This window comes from Pinus tabuliformis, chromosome 1_2 (genome assembly GCF_031772625.1).
Source record: "Pinus tabuliformis cultivar Carrire ecotype Pingquan chromosome 1_2, CPIR1, whole genome shotgun sequence".
Taxonomy (NCBI): Eukaryota; Viridiplantae; Streptophyta; class Pinopsida; order Pinales; family Pinaceae; genus Pinus; species Pinus tabuliformis.
In genome coordinates this window covers 334,026,039-334,047,571 of record NC_142298.1, presented here as the reverse complement: position 1 = coordinate 334,047,571, position 21,533 = coordinate 334,026,039, and the positions used below count along the sequence as shown (strand labels likewise).

General features: G+C 36.4%; 1 protein-coding gene across 2 annotated transcripts; it reads right to left on the bottom strand.

Moving 5' to 3' along the window:
• Positions 1–364: 364 nt before the first annotated feature.
• LOC149205725 (aldehyde dehydrogenase family 2 member C4-like) lies at positions 365–20,743 on the bottom strand. Of its 2 annotated transcripts, XM_089395143.1 has the most exons (12): positions 20,532–20,709; positions 20,334–20,409; positions 5,170–5,303; positions 4,314–4,456; positions 4,066–4,216; positions 2,574–2,803; positions 2,375–2,464; positions 2,122–2,295; positions 1,897–2,034; positions 1,103–1,240; positions 921–982; positions 365–805 (listed from the first exon to the last, which is right to left on the bottom strand). In XM_089395143.1, exons 1-12 carry the CDS (start codon positions 20,560–20,562, stop codon positions 532–534), a joined length of 1,641 nt encoding a protein of 546 aa, XP_089251269.1. In that variant the 5' UTR covers positions 20,563–20,709; the 3' UTR covers positions 365–531. The 2 variants fall into 2 exon arrangements, with proteins under 2 accessions (XP_089251269.1, XP_089251270.1); XM_089395144.1 differs by lacking the exon at positions 5,170–5,303 and having other exon boundaries at positions 20,532–20,743.
• Between the last annotated feature and the right edge of the window lie 790 nt (positions 20,744–21,533).

The window sequence follows — 21,533 nt, the reverse complement described above, 5'->3', positions numbered from 1 at the left end:
GACTTTATCTCAAAGGTATTATATATAGCAATTTCAAAATATTTGTAAAGCTATTAAATCTTGTAAATTAATATTTTAAATAATTTCTTAAAATTTAAAAAACATAAATTATATTACTAACAATAATCAAAATCCTCTCATCATTAATACTTTATCATACTAAACAAATAATTTATTAAAAATTTACATATCAATAATAAATAGTTCAAAATTCATTCAAAAATTAAAAAATTTGATATTATAAATAATATCATTTCAATTTTATATGTATAGTTATTTAAATAAAAACCCATGTAAATGTAATGACTAATTTGATAATATTATTTCAATTTTATATGTATAATTATTTAAATAAAAACCCATGTAAATGTAATGACTAATTTGATACTTAAATATTATAAGGAATTCATGTGAAGGAAATGACATCATTGACTCAAGTGATTACATACAAAATTTGTTGAAGCTTCAACCTAAATATATAAAGCTATGAAGCATTTGACAAACACATTTGATAGAGGTTAAAGCATAGTTCTACAACCAAGGTGAATCATGGAGAGGAGTTATGACACACTTGACTTGCAAATAATTTTTAAGAACATCGAGACCCTGCTCTCTACCGATCCCACTCATCTTGTACCCTCCAAACGGAGCATCAGGAAATACTACGTGGTAGCAGTTAACCCAAATCACTCCTGCTCGAATAGATCTCGAAATCCTATTGACTGTATCTATGTTCTTCGACACAATTCCAGCAGCTAAACCATATATTGTTTTATTGCCCAGTTCTATGGCTTCTTCAATGGTCCTGCAAATATTATCGTAAAGTTGTAAAAAACAATTAAGTGTGACAGGAATCATAACAGAAAATAGATAGTGTAATTTAATAATTAATAATTTTTTTATTTAGATTTCAAACTTACCTGAACTTGAAAATGGACATGACTGGTCCAAATATTTCTTCTTTCCCAATCTTCATGTCCTCCTGATACATAAACGCATAAAGAAATCAACCATAAAACATTAGGAAATTTTATTATCCATGTGTATCCCACATGCTTTATATATATATGGCATCCAGATGTATAGTGTTCAGTGAGAGAACCTGCACATGGGAGAAAATGGTTGGTTCAATGTAAAATCCTTTCTCACCCACGCGACTACCGCCTGTCAATAGTTTTGCTCCTTCTCGCTTCCCATGCTCAATGTATTCTAATATTTTCTCAAATTGTGTCTTGTCAATCTGCTCAGACAGGAAATAATATTGACATGAATATAGGGCTTCTTTCTATTCAAATTGCGCCTTTTCAATCTACTTGGCGAAAATAATAGAAAATTACATTGCTCATTTTCTACTTGGAAAAAATGAAAATTTAAGAATTTTTTTTAATGTGAGATTTACATGTTGTATAAGTGACTACAACATTATTATGTGAATAGCAGATTTTAAGAATATGTTGGAATTATTAGTAAATAATTTTAGATAATGCATAAAGGTAACATTCTCTAATCTGAAAATAAGGATCAAACAATTCACTCCTCTCCCAACAATCAGTTAATATTTCTGGAATCTATAATCGACATAAATTGACCATTGCATAACTATACTACATTAAAGTTTCCATGCAATTAAATATTCCTCAAATCTGCGATCAACATAAAGTTAATATTAGATAACTATAATGCAATAGGCTTAATATTAATATTAGATAACTATACTGCAATAGGCTTTCAGAGAGTATGGAATTCATTTGTGGAATTGCAATTTGAAATTTGAGAGGAAATGATGCCGAATTTCAACCAATATTGGTAACCCATATTCAGATGAATACAGTTCTAAAAATGGCAGCCCCTTACAGAAAATTGCGGATATAATTGCACAGATCAAGATAAACTTACCTGAGGACCATGGTCAACTTCTGGGTTGAAAGGATCGCCGACCACCTGTTTCTTCGCTCTTTCCACCACTCTCTTCACAAATTTATCGTGGATGCCCTCTTGAACATATATCCGGGATCCTGCGCAGCATACTTGTCCCTGCCATCCCAATGAAACAGTAATTGGTTTGATTAATGGAAGCCGACCTAATAACTGACCATGACTACATCGTTGAGTTGTGCTTACACTGCCAAAAAATATGGCCTTGTGGGCAAGATTCACGGCCTCCTCAATATCAGCGTCATCCATGATAATCAACGGAGATTTTCCCCCGAGTTCAAGGGTTACAGGTTTCAAGTTGCTCTGGGCAGCAGCCACCATGATAACCCGACCTATATCAGTAGACCCTGTAAAAGCGACCTACACAAAATAAATACTTCTTTACCAATGCTTCCATGATACCTTGATGCTAAGAAAGATAAATAAGAAACATGATTACCTTGTCAATATCCATATGGTTGCTTATTGCAGCACCAGCCGTTTCTCCAAAACCAGTTATCACATTAAGAACTCCAGGTGGAAGCCCTGCCTGTGACAACAGCAAAACATTGACACATTGGCATGAAAACTTCTTAGGGGATAAGAAATGATTTCTGACTTCAACGGTGAATAGAAATTACAGACACATATTGACTTACCTCCTTGGCCAGATGTGCACAATAAAGTGCAGTTAGAGGAGTTTGTTCTGCAGGTTTGATAACTATAGTGCATCCACAAGCCAAAGCTGGAGAGATTTTCATGAAAAACATGAAAAGTGGGAAGTTCCATGGTATAATCTGACCGACCACTCCAATAGGCTCATGCAAAGTATATGCCTGATATTGCCCTCCCATTTTTAATGTTTCCCCATGTATTTTATCAGCCGCTCCTGTACATGTCATGAAATTTATATATCGTAATCACATAGAAACCATTGTTAATTGCATTTCCAGAGCAGAGTGAGTCAATATAATATTTTTTTATTATTGGATAGTGGAGGTCCTGCAATGTTTATAATTGTGATAACTTAGAAGTTACAACCTTGACAATGAACCATATTGACAAACCCTCGTTAACCCACCACAGGATACATTTTGTTTTATTGGTACAAACTACACAAACAACACCTATTTCTTATTCTAAGGAATTAAGGTATAGATAAATATGTCATAAAAAGACAACAGTCTAGTGACAACATTTACCTTTACCTACTATTTAAAGGAATTAAGGTGGCATTACAAACAAATAGGTTATATGAGATAAATTTTTTAGATGGTTTATTGTAATAATTCGGTTGGTACAAATAACGCTTATCTCTTTTATAAGAAATCAAAATAAAGGAATCAAGATAGCATTACAAACAAATATGTTATGTGATATAAAAAATATAAAAAAGTTAAATAGTTTATTATATTTGGTACAATCAACATTTATCTTTATTTTGAGAAATGAGAAATCAAGATAGATAATTATATTATTGAGTGGAGAAGCTCATTCTACAACCCATTGTGATGTGTAACGTTGTCCGTCCATTATCAAAGTTGAAATTTTGGTCATGTCAGCCAAAATAAACAAAAACAACTAAAAAAAATTAAAAATTAAAAATCTGATAAAACTAACCATCATCAAAGTTGAAATTTTGGTCATGTCAGCCAAAATAAACAAAAACAACTAAAAAAAATTAAAAATTAAAAATCTGATAAAACTAAGCAAAATTAAAAATAGAATAAACAACGAACCAAAAAAAACCATACAAAACATTTAAATAATGTAGGCTCATAGAAAAATTTGTATGTGAAGAAATTAGATCCCTCTAAACTCATATTAGATCAGTATTTAAGATAGATCTATGTGGCTAGATAAACATGTCATAACATAATATTAAAACTAGAAATAGAAGGAAAAAATTAATAACAAAAAAAAAACTAATAATCCACAAACATATCATAACATGAGATTCAAACCCTATAACCAAAAAAACAACATAATCCCCACAACAAAACTTTCCCTCCTTGACACCTACCACAAGATACACATAATATAATATGAATTTTCAATCTTATACCTGCCCCAAGATACATATAAGACTAAAAATTCCTTAATGGGAGCTATTTTAAGCACGGGTGTCATGGAGTATTGACTGTTCAGTACCTGCATAGTATCTGAGAATCTGGATACAGCCCGTCACAATGACACGAGTAAGGGTGAGTGGTTCTCCATTATCTAGGGTTTCAAGAGCTGCTAGTTCATCTATATGCTGCTCTACCAAATCAGCGTACCTATTCAGAGAGCGACCCCTTTCCTACACACAAAAAAGGAAATTCTTCATGAGATCCAAATCACAAGGCAAAAACACAAGGGAATCTATTTATGCACAAGGGTCTAAAAAATGATATTACATAGCCAGACATTCGAGGCCAAGGTCCCTTATCGAAAGCCTCCCGGGCCGTCTTCACAGCCAAATCCACATCCTCCTTATCACCTTCTGCGACGCGCGTTATCAAATCTCCTGTTCGAGGATCCAAAGTTTCAAAAGTCTTCCCTGCACCACCAACAACTTACACCCATTAATCCACAGAAATTTCGCCTCATCCTTGCATCCAGTATTAATCCACAGAAACACCAAGCTCAAGCTCAGAATATTTTAGTATTCAAGTTTGGACACAGTGGTTAATCATGTTTCAATTTATACATAGTGGAAAATAGTGGAAATTTTGGTGCGACTTTAAAATTTTGCAGAAATTTTGGGAAATCTGAGTTACAGCTATCAAATTACAAGATTTTGGGTGCCGAAAGAGTTTTCGAGGGTGCAAAAAAAAAAACAATTCAAACATTCCTATGATCATAGTTTTTGAAAAAAAAATCTGGAAATTCTGGTTAAAAATAATTTTCCAGGAGAATGTGGCCTTGGAAGACAAGGCCCTTTATATCTATATCTAAAAATAAATAAATAAAACCATCAACCTACCCACTAACATTGTTTAAAAAGGCTACAATTTCGCTAAGACTGCTAATTTCTTCAAGAAATTCAATTGTGGGAGTGTTTAAATCATTTTTTGATATTGGAAATAGATTAGTACCGTCAAAAATCCTTGCCACACCCAAAATAGTTTAACAATTATAATAGAAATTAAAAATTTACCACAAAATTTTATCAAAATCAGACAAAAATTTCTCTCAACATACTTAAACTACTTAATTTATATCCAAAAATAAACAAGCAAAACCCAATATTTCAAAATAACATATACATACCTGAAATTGCGTCCACAAATTTTCCATCAATAAAGAGTTTGGTGAATTTCACAGACACGATACCATTACCTACCACCCCATTATCTAAGCCGGCCATTCTTTCAAGCAACTCGAATTTCTTGAATCCTTCAAGACTGCACACCATTCGTTATAATTAGAAAGTGTTAACAATGAAGTAGAAACAGATCCAAGAGAAACGCCATGCACCCAAAACCAAGAAAGTTGAAAAGGAAATGAAATTGAAAGAATTCCATTATAAGCAAATACCTTCAAGGGAAGAATCTCAGACAGCGTAATCAACCTATTGATATCCTATTTATAGGAATCTAATGACTTAGTGACAGAGCCGAGAATCTCTCTAGCTCAACTCTGTACGGGGGAGTGATGCACACATTCTCAATTTTACCTCCGTTACATTCCAATCTCACCAGCAAAAACTGGTAAATACACTCCTTTTACCTCTTTTTACCTCCGTTACTTTACAACGGAAACTCTTATTTTAGCTACCATTCACACGACCAGAAACTGTTGAATGTCATCTGTGATTAAAATTAACTCTGAACTAACCGAGTCAACCCTTAGAGAGTTGGCGTAACGATCTTTCTCACACTTCCAAATACATGTGATGTGTAACCTTCCATTTTTAATATTATTTGTCAATTAATAATATTTCTTGATATCTCTACAAAGTTTTCTTGACAGCGACTCATACATCTGCACTTGATTTAGTAGATAGCACGCCAGAGTCAACAAAAACAAGTTAATGAAATTCAAGTAACGAATTTTTATAGCTACTGATCCTATTTATTGGGCGACCACGCCGAGATTAACGTGTTCCGAATTAAATACAAATAATCACTTGCAGTCTGCTTTTCCTTTTAAATTAGTGTCTCAATAACGATTAAGATCACTACCACAACCGCTTCAAAGTCTACACACGAATAAGAGAAGAGCTCTGACCCTATTATTAATATTATTATACAGAGAGATAGAGGCATGCCAAACAGAAATATTATAAGGTAGAAGTATCTAGTAGCAGGGTGATCCGTGAAATATATATATATATATATATATTTTGCATGATTTTTTGGAAATTGAGAATGATGGGAATTTGGGTATGGCTGTGGGAACTGTAAAAAGTTTTCTCAAAATTTATAAGAAATTGCTATTAATCAGATTCAGTAATATTTTTTTTTTACATGGTGGGAAAATTTATCATAACTTTGTTGTCAAACCAGCCGTGAGGACAACCATCTCGGGCTGCTAACCGAGAATGCTAGCTGACTCATCACTGTTATTCAAGGAAAACCATGCCACCTCGAATAAACCCCACCTGGAATAACCCGCTGCCGGTGGTCTTTAACCTGTTTCCTCAGGTCCTAAGAGGACTCATCACTGTTATTCAAGGAAAACCATGCCACCTCCAATAACCCCACCTTGAATAACCCACTGCTGGTGGTCTTTAACCTGTTTCCTTACGTCCCAAGAAGACTCATCACTGTTATTCACAGAAAACCATGCCGCCTCGAATAACCCCCACCTTGAATAACCGGCTGCTGGTGGTCTTTAACCTGTTTCCTTATGTCCGAAAAAGACGAGCTCTTAGCTAAACAAAAGCAGTAATATTATATAATTAAAAATATAAAATATTTTTTAATTATATAATTTAGATAATAATAATCAAAATTAATATTGAATCAAAATATTCAAATCAATTTAAATATATACTCTCTCTTATATATAAATATATTTTCTAGTTGTCTCTCTCCTCGAGTCTCTCCATTTTATATATATAAAATGTCAAGCTCATTATCAGTTCTTTCACACATGAATAGTCTTTGAAACAATCTGGCTTAAAAATACAAAGGAACAGTGTTATGTTTCTATAGTTATTCTTAGGAGAAAAAGCAAAGCAACTCTATTGTTTAAGCATTGACTGCCACATACAATATGCATACATGATCTTCTCCAATATATATACATAAACAGAGAAACAAATACTCATCAGCATGACATCCCAAATATTGCCCTTAAGTCGAGGTGTCACACGCTTCCTTAACCCATCAAGAGTTTACTCTAGTTTCTCAACTAAGGACATGGGTGTTAAGGATGTCTTTGGCCTTTCTTCCTTCGAAGCAAGGTTGCACGAAACGGGGAAACAGGTACAAGTTTCTGAAACGGGAAGCGATACAAAACGCAACCTCCCCAAATTTTGGAAACGGGGAAACGCGAAATATATATATATATATGGACATTTAAGAAATATGTGCAATCATAAAGCATATATGATACACTCTAATTTATTACATTATGATAAAATTGTCAATTGTCAATACATAAACTATAAGTCTCTAAATTTACATCACATTTACTCATGATTGATCACATAATAAAAATAGAAATATCCAAAATCAGCCACGAGAAATTTCTAATTTCTTGTCTCGTGCTTGATTGGGACTCATGTTTTGTGAGAAGTTCAGCATATTTCTCTACATGCTTTGTATTTTCCAAAAACAGTCTTCAAATGTGATATCCCCTGTGAATGTGACTATTTATTTTTACTACTAGTAAAACAAACTCGAACTGATTTGAGTTTTTATAATTATAAATTCTGTTTTTAAATTGATTAAAAGAAATTTAGTACTGGAATATGTTAAGGAAAGAAACTATTTTAGCAGTTACCCAACCCTAATAGCTCCTGTGAAAAACCCATCCCTAAAAGATCAAGAGGATGGAAGGCAGGGGCATGTGCGATCAAGGGAATGGAGGAGTAAGAAAAGAGAATTTATGTGCTATAGAGATAGACAGACAAGCAGTGGATAAGTCTGGTTAAGCTCATATCTGCTGCTATTCAAGATGGAGTTTTCTTGAATAATTTACCCAAGTTCCGATAGCTCGGGGGAGACTGAAGGCGCTGGAGCGCAAGTCTCAAGGTTGGGAGGTTCAACGAGTTATAAGGTTATAGGCGGTTCAATAAGTCAAATAAGTTTACATATGTAATATCTTCCTTAATTATTATTAGAAATCATTTTCTTATAATAGAATGCTAAATTACAAGCCAGACAAGTTTACATCTAGAATATCTTGCTTAATTATTATTACCAGTAATTTTCTTAGAATAGAATGCTAAATTACAAGCTAGACAAGTTTACATGTGGAATATCTTTCTTAATTATTATGAGTAGTAATTTTCTTAGAATAAAATGCTAAATTACAAGCCAGGCAAGTTTACATCTGGAATATCTTGCTTGAATACTATCAGCAGTAACTAATAAAATAGAATGCTAAATTACAAACCAAATAAGTTACATCTGAAACATCTTGCTTAATTACTAACAACAGTAACCCTTAAACAGAATGCTAATCTCAAATATAGTCGCATATACGAATAGTAATTAAAGAAAACTGATTCACTAAGCATGTATAAATTGAAACCCCTTTAAGTTCAAGAGTTGGCAACATGAGACAGAATTTTCGGAAAGCTTAAGAGATAACATTGTGTATCTATTCAGAAGAATTCCTAGATAGCAGCATAAATAATGGCCCAATACCAGTAGGAAAGAACAACATCTACATTTCAATAAATACAGAGAACCATTTCCTTCTCAATATTAAAACAAAAACATAAATCTATTCCAATCTGGTGGAATCCCCAAATCTGGGTACAGATAAATGAAACTGGAACTAATTCTTTAGTTGGAAAGGAAGCAATCAGTAGGAAATTGTAAAAAATATAGCCACAAGGTTGCAGTTATCCATGAAAGGAAATATTTAAACATGGAAAGCCTATAGCAAAGAAACATTCTGCGAGTTCAAATACATTCAAGCCAGGAAGCAAAGAAAACAAAGTATTAAATATCACTAAGCGAAAGAGTCACTTAAAATTATCTTCCAGTACAGACACCGAGCAAATGAGCCACAGGTTTTGCATAAGCAATAGTCGTGAATCATACATTAACCAGAGATAGAGACCGTTCTCAAAAATTACAGTTCAAGAGGAAAATGTCCCAGTAGTACATAATCAAACTCAGGCCGAGCCGGCTTATTCATGCAACCAGTTTGAAGACAGTAGTCACCACAAAATATTAAAAAACAGTACCATACATTCGGAAGGAGCAGAGATTTCGATCCCAACACTCGTAAAACTAAAAAAACGCCTCAAAGGCTACAGACTCGTGGCCTCATTAACATAAAATACATGTCAACCAGCTCAACCTAGCTAAAAACTCAGAAGCTCTAAACTAGATCAACCCCAGCTCTGCTAACATATACACGCAACATAATGATTCATGAGACCAGGGGCACACCCTTCATTTCTTGAAGTATATACAAAACTAAGCTCATACCCGTTGAAGACCAATCCGAGTTTCAACAGTTGGAGCCAGGCCTTTGAAGCTGCACCTGCATACCCTGACAATGAGGCTGGTTAGAAAACATTGGCCACTGAACCGAACACTGCAACTCTAAATAAACAATGCCTTAGTGTTGGGTTGACTTACCCTGGCTGTCACAAAACACCTCCAGTCCCCTATAGCCGCGCCCAAAGCCATAGCAGCACACTGTAGTCGAGAAGGAAGAACAATCAAGGAGCGAAAGGCCTTCCCGAGCAGCGGCAAGGATGAATAGGCAGAAGTTGGGTTCAAAGTTCTACCACAGTGAAACCCTCTATGCGTGTACCCAGAAAAAACAGAAAGTGGAAATCCAGGGGGAGTTTCAAAAGATAAAACCCCCACTTTTCGATGGAGAGCAGGAAGAAGCAGCAAAAGCATGGCTCATAAATATGAACAAATACTTCCAATTGTATGATTATGACCATAACTTGAAGGCTTGTTTAGCCATTTTCCAACTGCAAGGAAAGGCCACATTATGGTGGGAGGAAGTAAAGACTGTTCAAGGAATGGATGAACAAAGTATAACTTGGGTGAAGTTCCAAACATATTTTAAAGAAAAGTACTTAACAAAAAGATTTTATGATGAGAAATCTAAAGAGTTTCATGATTTCCGGCTCGAAAAGTTGACCATGTATGAATTTATAACAAAGTTCACCTCATTGCTTCATTATGTGCCCTACATACGTGAAGAAAAAGCAAAGGTGCAGCGATTCATCAGCAACTTACCTTTATTTATGAAAGAACAACTAGAATTTGACAACCCAAAGGCCATGGACGAAGTGATTCGCAAAGCACGGATTTTCTATCAGCAGAAAAGACCAAAAGGGGACATGAACAAAAAATGGAATGACAAAAATAAATTCGTTCCCAGACATAAAGGAAATAGAGGCTCAGGCAACACGGGAATTTTCAAGGGACAGACTAACAAAAACTTCAATAAAAATCCACCCAGATTTGAGGTACCAGGCGAAGCAAAAACTAATGAGCAACTGGGAAAAATTGAAGCTGCGTTGGCCGCAAGGCCCCCTGTACAATGCTGGGGATGCCAAGGGCCGCACTATGTCAAAAATTTCCCACAACGCAAGGGCACTGACCAAATATCTCAGCTACAAGAAGCCTCTACAGTAGGGGAAATAGAAAGGAGTCTGCCCAAAATTAACACAGCCCCGAAAGACCACCGAGTAGAATTTTAGCCGACAATGGTCGAGTTTGACAGTAAAATTTTTAACCAAATTGTAGCTATTTTGATTGACCCCGGGGAAACTTTAAGTTACATTAGTCCCAAGATTGTGGAACAATTGAAGTTACAAGCAGTAAAATTTAAAAATCCAGGGTTGGTGCAATTAGCCATAGGAGCCAAAAGAAGAGTTTTGGCCAAAGTCAATAATTGCCCTTTAGAGTTAGCTGGCCAGTCCATCTAGGAAGATATGAATATACTACCCTTAGGATCATATGATATCCTTATTGGTATGGACAGGTTGGAAAAGCATTGGTCCCTTATTAACTGCAAAACTAAAACCATTAATTTCCGAGATGATAAGGGGGAAAGACAAGAAATACGAGGCATTCAGAAGCTTCTGCAAATAAGACCTGTAACAGCTTCCCAACTAGCAAAATGCATCAAAAAAGACTGTCAGATTTTTACCATTCAAGTAGGTTATGTTGACCCTAAGGAGAAATTTGTTGTGTTAGGAGATATACCAGTAATACAAAACTTTCTTGATGTTTTCCTTGACGAAATTCTAGGTTTACCCCAAAAAAGGGACATAGATTTTACCACTGAGCTAATTCTGGGAGCTGCACCAGTCTCTCAAGCCCCTTACCGTATGGGCATTCCTGAACTGACAAAATTAAAAATGCAGCTGCAAGAGTTGCTAGATAAGAAGTATATACAACCCAGTGTGTGTCCCCTTGGGGAGCTCCAGTATTGTTTGTTAAGAAAAAAGATGGAACAATAAGAATGTGCATGGACTACTGTCAGTTAAACAAGCTGACCATTAAGAACAAATATTCCTTGCCCCATATAGATGAATTGTTTGACTAGGTTAAGGGGGAAACCGTTTTATTCAAGATTGACCTCCAATCAAATTATCACCATATCCGGATAAAGGATGAAGATATAGCAAAAACAACATTTAGAACTCGATATGGGCACTATGAGTTCGTGGTGCTGCCTTTTAGACTGACTAATGCCCCAACCACCTTCATGTGCCTCATGAACATCATATTCCATCAATACTTAGACAAGTTTGTATTGATCTTTATTGATGATATCTTGATCTACTCACCAAGCATGGAACAACATAAGGAACATCTTCGCATTGTCCTCCAAATTCTAAGAGAACACCAGTGGTATGCTAAGTACAACAAGTGTGACTTTTTCAAGGAACAAATCCAGTACTTGGGACATATTATCATCAAGGAAGGAATCGCGGTAGACCGTGAGAAAATAAAAATCATTACGGAGTGGTCGGTACCGAAACATGCGACTAACATAAGATCATTTATGGGCCTAGGTGGATATTATAGGTGGTTTGTGGAAGGTTTTTCTAGGGTAGCATACCCTATTACCTCTCTACAAAAGAAAGAAAGAACCTTTAGTTGGACCGCTTATTGTCAAAGAAGTTTTGACCATCTTAAGCACCTGCTCGCCACTGCTCCAATTTTGAGTATTGTTGATCCTAGTAAGAAATATGTAGTGTGTACGGATGCTAGCAAGGAGGGGGTAGGCGGTCTACTAATGCACGAGGGTAGGATCATAGCTTACTAGTCAAGAAAGCTCAAGGAATACGAGCAAAAGTATTCTGCATACGACTTAGAGTTAACAGCAGTAATTCATGCTTTGAAAATGTGGCGGAACTACCTATTGGGCAAAAAAATTCTGCTTTTAACAGATTATCAAAGCCTAACAAGTTATTTCAAACAGCCCACATTAAATGCTAGACAAGCTCGTTGCGCTGACTTCCTAAGCGAATTTGATTTTGAAATCAGGCACTTGAAAGGAAAAGAAAACCGGGTACTGTATGCTCTAAGCCGAAAGGTAAATTGCTTATATGAGATTTCTTTTAGTGAGTCTCGCACTACCTTCTATGATCAGATTCTAGAAACAACCATGCAAGCTGTGGTATATAACCATTTGTGGCAGCAAGCAAAAGTGGAAAATAGCCACGAACAGCAAATGGGGTACAAAGTGACTCCAAATGAGTTGCTGGTTTATAGGAAGAGACTTTATGTGCCTAACCAAAAATTGCTTAAAGAATTAATCTTGAATGAATATCATAAAATTCCTTACGTAGGACACCCAGGATATCAAAAATTGATTTCTATCCTTAGGAAGGAATTCTTTTGGCCTGGTATGAAGAAAAAAGTAGAAGAAAAACTAGGACACTGTTTGGAATGCCAGCTCGTAAAAGCAAAGCACCAGCACCCAGCAAGATTGCTTGACCCACTACCCATTCTAAAATGGAAGTGGGAGACAATATCTATTGATTTCATTACTGGACTGCCTAAAACAAAAAATCTGAACAAATCTATCATGGTAGTGGTAGATAAGCTAAGAAAATCTGCTCATTTCATACCTGTACAATCAACTTATAAAGCGGTACAAATTGCTAACATTTTTATGCAAAATGTTTTTAAGTTGCATGGCCTACCTAAGATGATCATCTCTGACCGAGATGTAAAATTTACGCCAGCCTTTTGGAAGGCCCTATTTGAGGGATTGGGGACCTAATTACTTTCAGTACCGCATATCATCCTCAAACGGATGGGTAGACAGAAAGAGTAAATCAAGTTGTCGAAGATATGTTGCAAACCTATATAATGCAACAACCATCTAAATGGGAAGACTACTTGCATCTAGTAGAATTTTCCTACAACAATGGATACCATACATCCTTACGGATGAGCCCATTTAAAGTATTATACAGGCATAAGTGCAGGACACCTCTGAGTTGGAGCGGGCCAGATGACAAACTAATGTTGGGACCAGATATGATGGAAGAGATGGAAAATATGGTGAAAAGTGTGTGACTTAGTTTAAAGGCTGCTCAAGACCAACAAAAGAATTTTGTTGATCGGAAAAGGAGCTTCCAAGAGTTTCAAGTAGGGGAGCACGTGTACATTCGGGTTAAGGCCAAGAAAAGCACCTTGCAATGGACTAGATGTGCTAAGCTAGCACCCCGATTCTGCGGGCCTTTCCAAATTTTAGCTCGAATCGGGCTAGTATCATACTAGCTCGCTCTACCCAGCCACATTCATGTGCACAACATTTTTCATGTTCCTTTACTTAAGAGATATATTTATGATGCTAAACATATAATAAACTGATAGGACATCAAGGTGATTCGGAAAGACGAATCTCTCAAAACAATCTATTGTAGACATACATACAAATGTATAGATATACAGATGCAAAAGTAAAAGTTAGTAGTTGAATGAATTTTTTTTTATCACTGAATTCTTTTATTTTGTCAAGCAGGTCGAACCAAAAGGATAATTCCTGGTAGAGACAATGGGTATACTCGATCGAAGAAAAGTAATGTTGCGGAGACGAGTTATCACCCAAGTTAAAATCATGTGGCAGCATTATGGGCCCGAAGAAGCCACCTGGAAAGATGAGCAAACTATGAGGGAGGCCTATCCACAATTGTTTCCCATAGAGGAACATCAGAACGATGTTTAATCTTAGGGGGCGAAGATGTGCTTTCCCCTATGAATGTGAATATTTATTTTTACTGCCACTAAAACAAACTGGAACTGATTTGAGTTTTTAGAATTAGACATTTTGTTTTTAAATTGATTAAAATAAATTTAGTATAGGAATATGTTAAGGAAAGAAATTGTTTTAATTCATGAGATATATCTGTGATAAGGGTGATGGAAATGAGTTCTCAAGAAACAGTTGGTGGGGCAGTTACCCAACCCTAGCTACTCCTATGAAAAATTCATCCCTAAAATATCAAGAGGATGGGATGCAAGGGCATCTGCGATCAAGGGAATAGAGGAGTAGGAAATGAGAATTTCCGTGCTGTAGAGACAGACAGACAAGCAGCAGATAAGTGTGGTTAAGCTCAAATCTTTGCTGCTATTCAGGACAGAATTTTTTTGAATAATTTACCAAGTTCGGGTACCTCAAGGGAGACTGAAGGTGCTGGAGTGCAAGTCTCAAGGTTGGGAGGTTAAACGAGTTATAAGGTTATAGGGAGTTCATCAACTGTGATAAGTTTACATATGGAATATCTTGCTTAATTATTATTACCAATAATTTTTTTAGAATACGATGCTATATTACAAGCCAAACAAGTTTACATCTGGAATATCTTGCTTAATTATTATTAGCAGTAATTTTCTTAGAATAGAATGTTAAATTACAAGACAGACAAGTTTACATCTGGAATATCTTGCTTAATTATTATTAGCGGTAATTTTCTTATAATAGAATGGCAAATTACAAGCGAGACACGTTTACATCTAAAATATCTTGCTTGAATACTATCAGCAGTAACTAATAAAATAAAATGGTAAATTACAAACCAGATAAGTTACATTTGAAACATCTTGCTTAATTACTAACAGCAGTAATCCTTAAACAAAATGCTAATCTCAAATATAGTTGCATATACAAATAGTAATTAAAGAAAACTGAAAATCTCCACGGGTTCGATCCCCAGTGGAGTCGCCAAAAGAAATATCTCCATCAGTCACGGTAAGATTGTGGGTGTTCAGGAAAGAGCGGCGGAGAACCTAGGGTTTACCGGGCTCTGGCTGCTGCTTGAGCCTGCAGCGGCAGGGCTTACCACTGGTGGGGGTACTGGTCACCCTTCCGGCTACCATCGTCTGATATCAGTGCCGGGGCTCCTTGCATCTGGTGGTTTCTGCGGATCCAGGGCTCGCTGCATCTGGAGTTCTGCGGAACAGTTAGCCTGCGGCGTGATTTCGGCCTCGGCTCCCCTATCTCCTGCGTTTTCCCTCGCGCAGTGTTTTTCTTCATTTTCCTCAGCGAGGCTCGGGCTTTGAGCTGAGCGGCGGCGGCGTTTTCTTCCTCTAGTTCCTCGAGTATCTGCGCACCGACAGACCCTCCGATTTGGCGGTTTTAGCAAGGGGTTTTGGCCTCTGAGTTTTGTGCTGCGCCGCAAAGCGGGGTCAAGGGACTTGGGCCTGACTTTCTTCATGGGGGCGAGGTGGCTGCCCTAGCCACCTCTGCCCCCGGAACCGACCCGCCTTAGCTCGTTTCGGGACCTGTTGGGCTCCTTTGCTGATGTTGGGTACTATTTTTTGGTCCTTTGCTAGTTACCATTGCAACTATGGAGAGTGTTGAGGGATCTGAGGTGTAGAGTCTGTCTCTGCATCGATTCGTGCCGCTCTTCTATGGCTGTTGTTGGTTAGTTTCTTTACTGGCTTCTCTGGATATATGGGTGGTTTTCTTTCACTTGCTTCTGCGGGCTTTGGTGGAGAGTTGAGGGGATGGGGGAGGTGTGGCCTCTCCATTTCGTGCCTCTCCCCTCTGTCTTTTGGCTGCCGTTTGAATTATTTCTGCACATTCCACAGGAGCTATCATTTATTTACTGTTTTTATTAGCTTATTAGGGTAGGAGTATACTCCTGTTGGGGTTTACATACCCTGTTTCTGGATGCCCTGTCTGAGGGCTTTATCTGCATACTTCCCTGAAGTATTGGTTATTGTAAGTGGTTTACCCACACTACTGCATATGCGTTTCAGCATCTACAACATGTAATTTTCTGAAATTAATGGAAATTACGCGTTCTTTTCTTCGGAAAAAAAAGTAATTAAAGAAAATTGATTCACTAAACATATATAAACTGAAACCCGTTTAAGTTCAGGAGTTGGCAACATGAGACAAAATTTTCAGAAAGCTTAAGAGATAACACTATGTATCTATTCAGAGGAATTCCCAAATAGCGGCATAAATAATGGCCCAATACTAGTAGGAAAGAACAACATCTACGTTTCAATAAATACATAGAACCATTTCCTTCTCAATATTAAAACAAAAATATAACTCTATTCCAATCCGACGGAATCCCCAAATCTGGGTACAGATAAACGAAACTGGAACTAATTCTTTAGTTGGAAAGGAAGCAATCAATAGGAAATTGTAAGAAATATAGCCGGAAGGCTACAATTATCCAGGGAAAAACCTATAGCAAAAAAATAGTCTGCGAGATCAAATACATTCAAGCCAAGAAGCAAAGAAAACAACATATTAAATATCAGTGAGCGAAAGAGTCACTTAAAGTTATCTTCCAATACAGACACCAAGCAAATGAGCCGCAAGTTTTGCATAAGCAATAACCGTGAATCATACATTAACCAGAGATAGAGACCGTCCTCAGAAATTACAGTTCAAGAGGAAAATGTCCCAGTTTTACATAATCAAACTCAGGCCGAGCCGGCTTATTCATACAACCAGTTTGAGGACAGTAGTCACCACAAAAATTAAAGAACAGTACCATTCATTCAAAAGGAGCAGAGATTTCGGGCCCAACCCTCATAAAACTAAAAATAACACCTCAAAGGCTAGAGACTCGTGGTCTCATTAACAAAGAATACATGTCAACACGATCAACCTAGCTAAAAACTTAGAAGCTCTAAACTAGAGCAACCCCGACTCTTGCTAACATATACACGAGACATAACAACTCATGAGACCAGGGGCACGCCCTTCATTTGTTGAAAGATATACAAAACTAAACTCATACCCATTGAAGACCAAGCCGAGTTTCGACAACCGGAGTCAGGCCTCTCAAGTTGCACCTACATACCCTAACAATGAGGCTAGTTAGAAAACATTGGCGACTGAATCAAACACTACAACTCTAAAATAACAATGCCTTCGTGTTGGGTTGACTTATCTGGGCTGTCACAAAACACCTCCAGTACCCCTATAGCTGTGCCCAAAGCCATAGCGGCACACTATAGTCAAGAAGGAAGAACAATCAAGGAGCGAAAGGCCTTCTCGAGCAGCGGCGAGAATGAAAAGGAAAAAGTTGGGTTCAGAGTTTTACCACAGTGAAACCCTCTGCACGTGGACATGAGCAGAAACCCTCCATCGCAAGCAAGAACAACAATAAAGACCTTTCCTGTATTCGACCAAGCATAATACTGCCAGTAGTGGCCTCCATCGTCCGATTCAACGCGGCAAGGAGGGCCCTCGATGGGGTACAAACCTCAAAGCAACAAGGGACAGTTGTCTGCCATGGAGAAGCATCCCAAGGAGGTCGTCCCCTCGTCCTGGCAAGTGGCCTCTGAAAATTAAAGTCCACCATAAAGAATGTATAGTTCCACAATAGGTCAAGTCTGTGGATATTTATGACAATACCCTGATGCGTAGAATGAGGGTTTGTATAGTTGGGATAGTCAATTAGGTGGTTGACAAAACCATTGATAAATGTAAACCTTGGAAATCATAAACCCGCCTACAAATTAAGTTATGGTTGTAACAACATCCCCCCAACCCCAAATGTATGGTGCTGAGAGATGTATACAGTACTTATTGTAGTTAATAATATAGTTAATGATACGTCTATAATTAGCAAGTATGAATATGTTGTGATTTGTAATCATTTTCAAATTTTTTTATATGGAGACATTACATCAAAGCCCTCTGAACTTTCAGTAGCTCCCATTCAAAAAGTAACAATCCCATACAGTTCTTAAAAAACAAATTTCCCACCTCTTAAAAACAATTATATATATATATATATATATATATATATATATATTTCAGAATTGCCAAAAAAAATTACAAAACAAACTCACATAAACCACCTGACCAATGTATTCACTTTTTAGATAATGTTGAGAGATTTTTGCCAAAATTCTAATGCTAGTTTGTTTTCACTGATTCAGGGTTACTATATATGAGAAATTTTCCATTTCCTCTAAATAACGAGGATTTCCCATAAATAACAAGATTATGTGGGCATGCTTTTTACATCGTTATGGTGTAGAATTTACTTTCTATGGATATGGTGAGTTAAATTAACTTTCAGTGTTCTTACCAGAAACTCAAATTTATAAGAATAATGGTTTTCAATTTTATGTTATAATAATAGGTAATATAAGAAATTAATAAAAATAATTTACAATGAAACTGGGGATACATAGCTGGTCAACATTGCTATCAGTTGTAAAAAAAATAATTTACAATATAATTTTTTTATTTATATTTAATTTAATTTTTAAAATATTTATTATATTATTGATTTATTGTTTTTTAAAGTAATTATTATGATTCAGATTTTTTTTAAATATACTAATAAAAGGTTGAAGGATTCTAATTATTTTATTATTTCTAAATTATTTCTAAAATTTAAGTTTTAATAAAACACCGTTACTATAAGATTTTTTAAATTTTTTTTGGTCCAAATTCTTGTAACGTGTGACGATCAGGGTAATTTTCTACCTCCGTATCTTTCTTTAAAAAAATCATTATAAACAAAATCCAAATTTCCTTTCTATATTTATTAAAAATGAATGTTAATTATTTCTCAAAATTTTGATTAATTTAAATATTCTCAAGACATAGGAAAAATCCAAATTTGCCCGCTTCTCTATATCTATTAAAATATAATTTACCAAATTGGAGGACGGCTATAAAACGAATTACTAATGGTAGTCATCGTCGTCATGTGTACATAATATCCGTTTTTCTTGCTACTCTCCGCGTTTATGAATATATAATATATTTACGGGTACATATCAATCTGAGGAATCTCGTTTGTTTTACTTGTCTGATAGGTGTAATAACAATATATATATATATATATATATATATTTGTCGCCTTATATTTATATTATGTATAACTTTTTCATTTTCAATACACCATGGCTCGTTGATTTTGTTGTTACACCTTTCGAGGTGGAACCGATCGCGATGGACAAGCACGAGATATGATCATGTTACGAAGCCAGGGCAAGCCAGAAATTGGGTTGCTATGCCCTTGGAAGAGGGTTTGAACTGCATACGAGTCCAGGAGTCCCTGAGAACAGGGGGCTCGACAGCAGAAACCTACGGGCCGTAATCAACTTTGCGAGAGAGGAAACCCTCCTGGTTGTGAAACCCTGGAGTTTGCAACAGAGAACAATCTCACGAAAGAAAATTGAGAAAACTGAGGAAAGCAAAGTTACATTGACCCTGTGTAGCAGACCCCGCTATTTACAACAGAGAACGCACATAGTAAGAAATAGACCAGAACCCTATTGCGGTTATTGAAGGACTTTGTATCGAACAGAGTTTGGTGCTGGCCGAGACCACATTTCAAACTTAAAATTCATAACCATTTTCAACGCAAATATTCCTTTAAATTCTGAACAGTTCCAACATATTGTTCATACAAGATTAAACGAGGAACCGAGCATTTACATCACATGTTTTTTTCCAGAAGACTAACGAATGACCCAAACCCAGAACTGTAAATACTTATAACAGAAATCAAGTCGATTCAAGCAGATAATGTTTTCTACTGCGTGCCAGAATATCCATATCAAATAGCAGAGCAATAGACAGTTACAAATCTGGAAACCCTCAATTGTCACAAAATATAACAGCAAGAGAACTACTCAGTTCAGAGCAGAAGTAAGCTCTGGGGTATTAACGGCGTTGAAGCCACATACAATTTGGGAAAAAACCCTTAAAAGCCCTAACCTCTATTAGTCTGAAAAACTGACAGTGAGGCGAACATCATATAAATTGCAGAGAGCCATGACCACGCTCTAGGCTTTCACTCTCCAGCCAGGGTAAGTTCTTACCCGTAACCGGTGAAGTCCGTCGCTGTAGATGCGTCGCCGCCACCAAGTAAGTCGAGCCAAAACCGAACCCAACAACCTGCGTTGTATTTCAATTCCACAAGAAATTGATTAGAGTATCCAGTAAGGCTCGTAACGCCTTCAGCTACGAATGATAAGGAAAAAAAAGATGAACCAGCTGGCGAAAAAAGAACAGTTTACCTGTAAACAATTTGGACCACTGCCAGACCATGAGGTTGGAACGGAGCAGACTTCATCAAGGAATTTCTGAACAACCAAAGAACAGAGCTGTTGAAGGAATGGCCGCATCAGAGCAGGCTCCGCGGGAGAGCTGCATAGCCAAATGAGGTCAATCCCGTCGCAATTCGGAGAAGAGGAAACCCCGAGAAAGGCGCCACCGTCGGATCGCGGGAGATGAACTGCACCGTCGATGAGGGTGGGGTTTCCGAGGGCAAGCCATATTTTCTATGCTATACGGTATTTAATGTTCTTTAAGGACATCTGCATCTCTCCATAAGGACGAAACACATGGATTCTTGCATGACTACCATGAGCATGCATGTGACTTCATTACCGTATCTCCCGTCACTCAAAGTTTCCGAGTAGTCTTGCCCTCGTTTTCCAGCGGACGGCGTCAGTGTCAAGCGCTGGCACAGCTATAATTAATAGTTAAGAACTAGATATGCGTAATTATTGGAAGCGTGGGTGCAGTTAATAAAAGCTCAGAAGGCGTCTGCAGATAATGGTTTAATCCCTGGAACATAGTACACTTAAGACTTAATTAAAACTCACCCCTCGACTTCAGTTATGTGATTCGTGGATAAAAGATAAAATAATACAATATGTTAAAAATATAATATTTTATATTGAATATTAGAAAAGTAATAAAATATAAATAATGAAAATATTAGATATTGGTTAATAACTTATGGGTGGGAAGGATATATTCCAGGGTTATGTTAAATTATAATTTTTTAAAACATTTTATACAGAAAAGTAGAAAATTAATAAAATATAAATAATGAAAATATTAGATATTAGTTAATAACTTATGTGTGGGAAGGATATATTTAAGGGTATAGGTAAAGAAGAAATAGTTTAAAAGTTTTATTTTTTTATTTCATAAAATTATATTAATGAAGTTTGCAGGGGTAAAAATTATGAGGATAAATTTATTTATAACACATGAGAGAAACAAATGTA

Excerpts from the sequence above, each read along its gene's own strand:
- LOC149205725 (XM_089395143.1), bottom strand. The coding sequence starts at position 20,562 with ATGGTCTGGCAGTGGTCCAAATTGTTTACAG. Across the intron at positions 20,410-20,531 it reads GTGGTCCAAATTGTTTACAG|GTTGTTGGGTTCGGTTTTGG; the intron begins GTAAACTGTTCT and ends AATACAACGCAG. Across the intron at positions 983-1,102 it reads CCATTTTCTCCCATGTGCAG|GAGGACATGAAGATTGGGAA; the intron begins GTTCTCTCACTG and ends TTTATGTATCAG.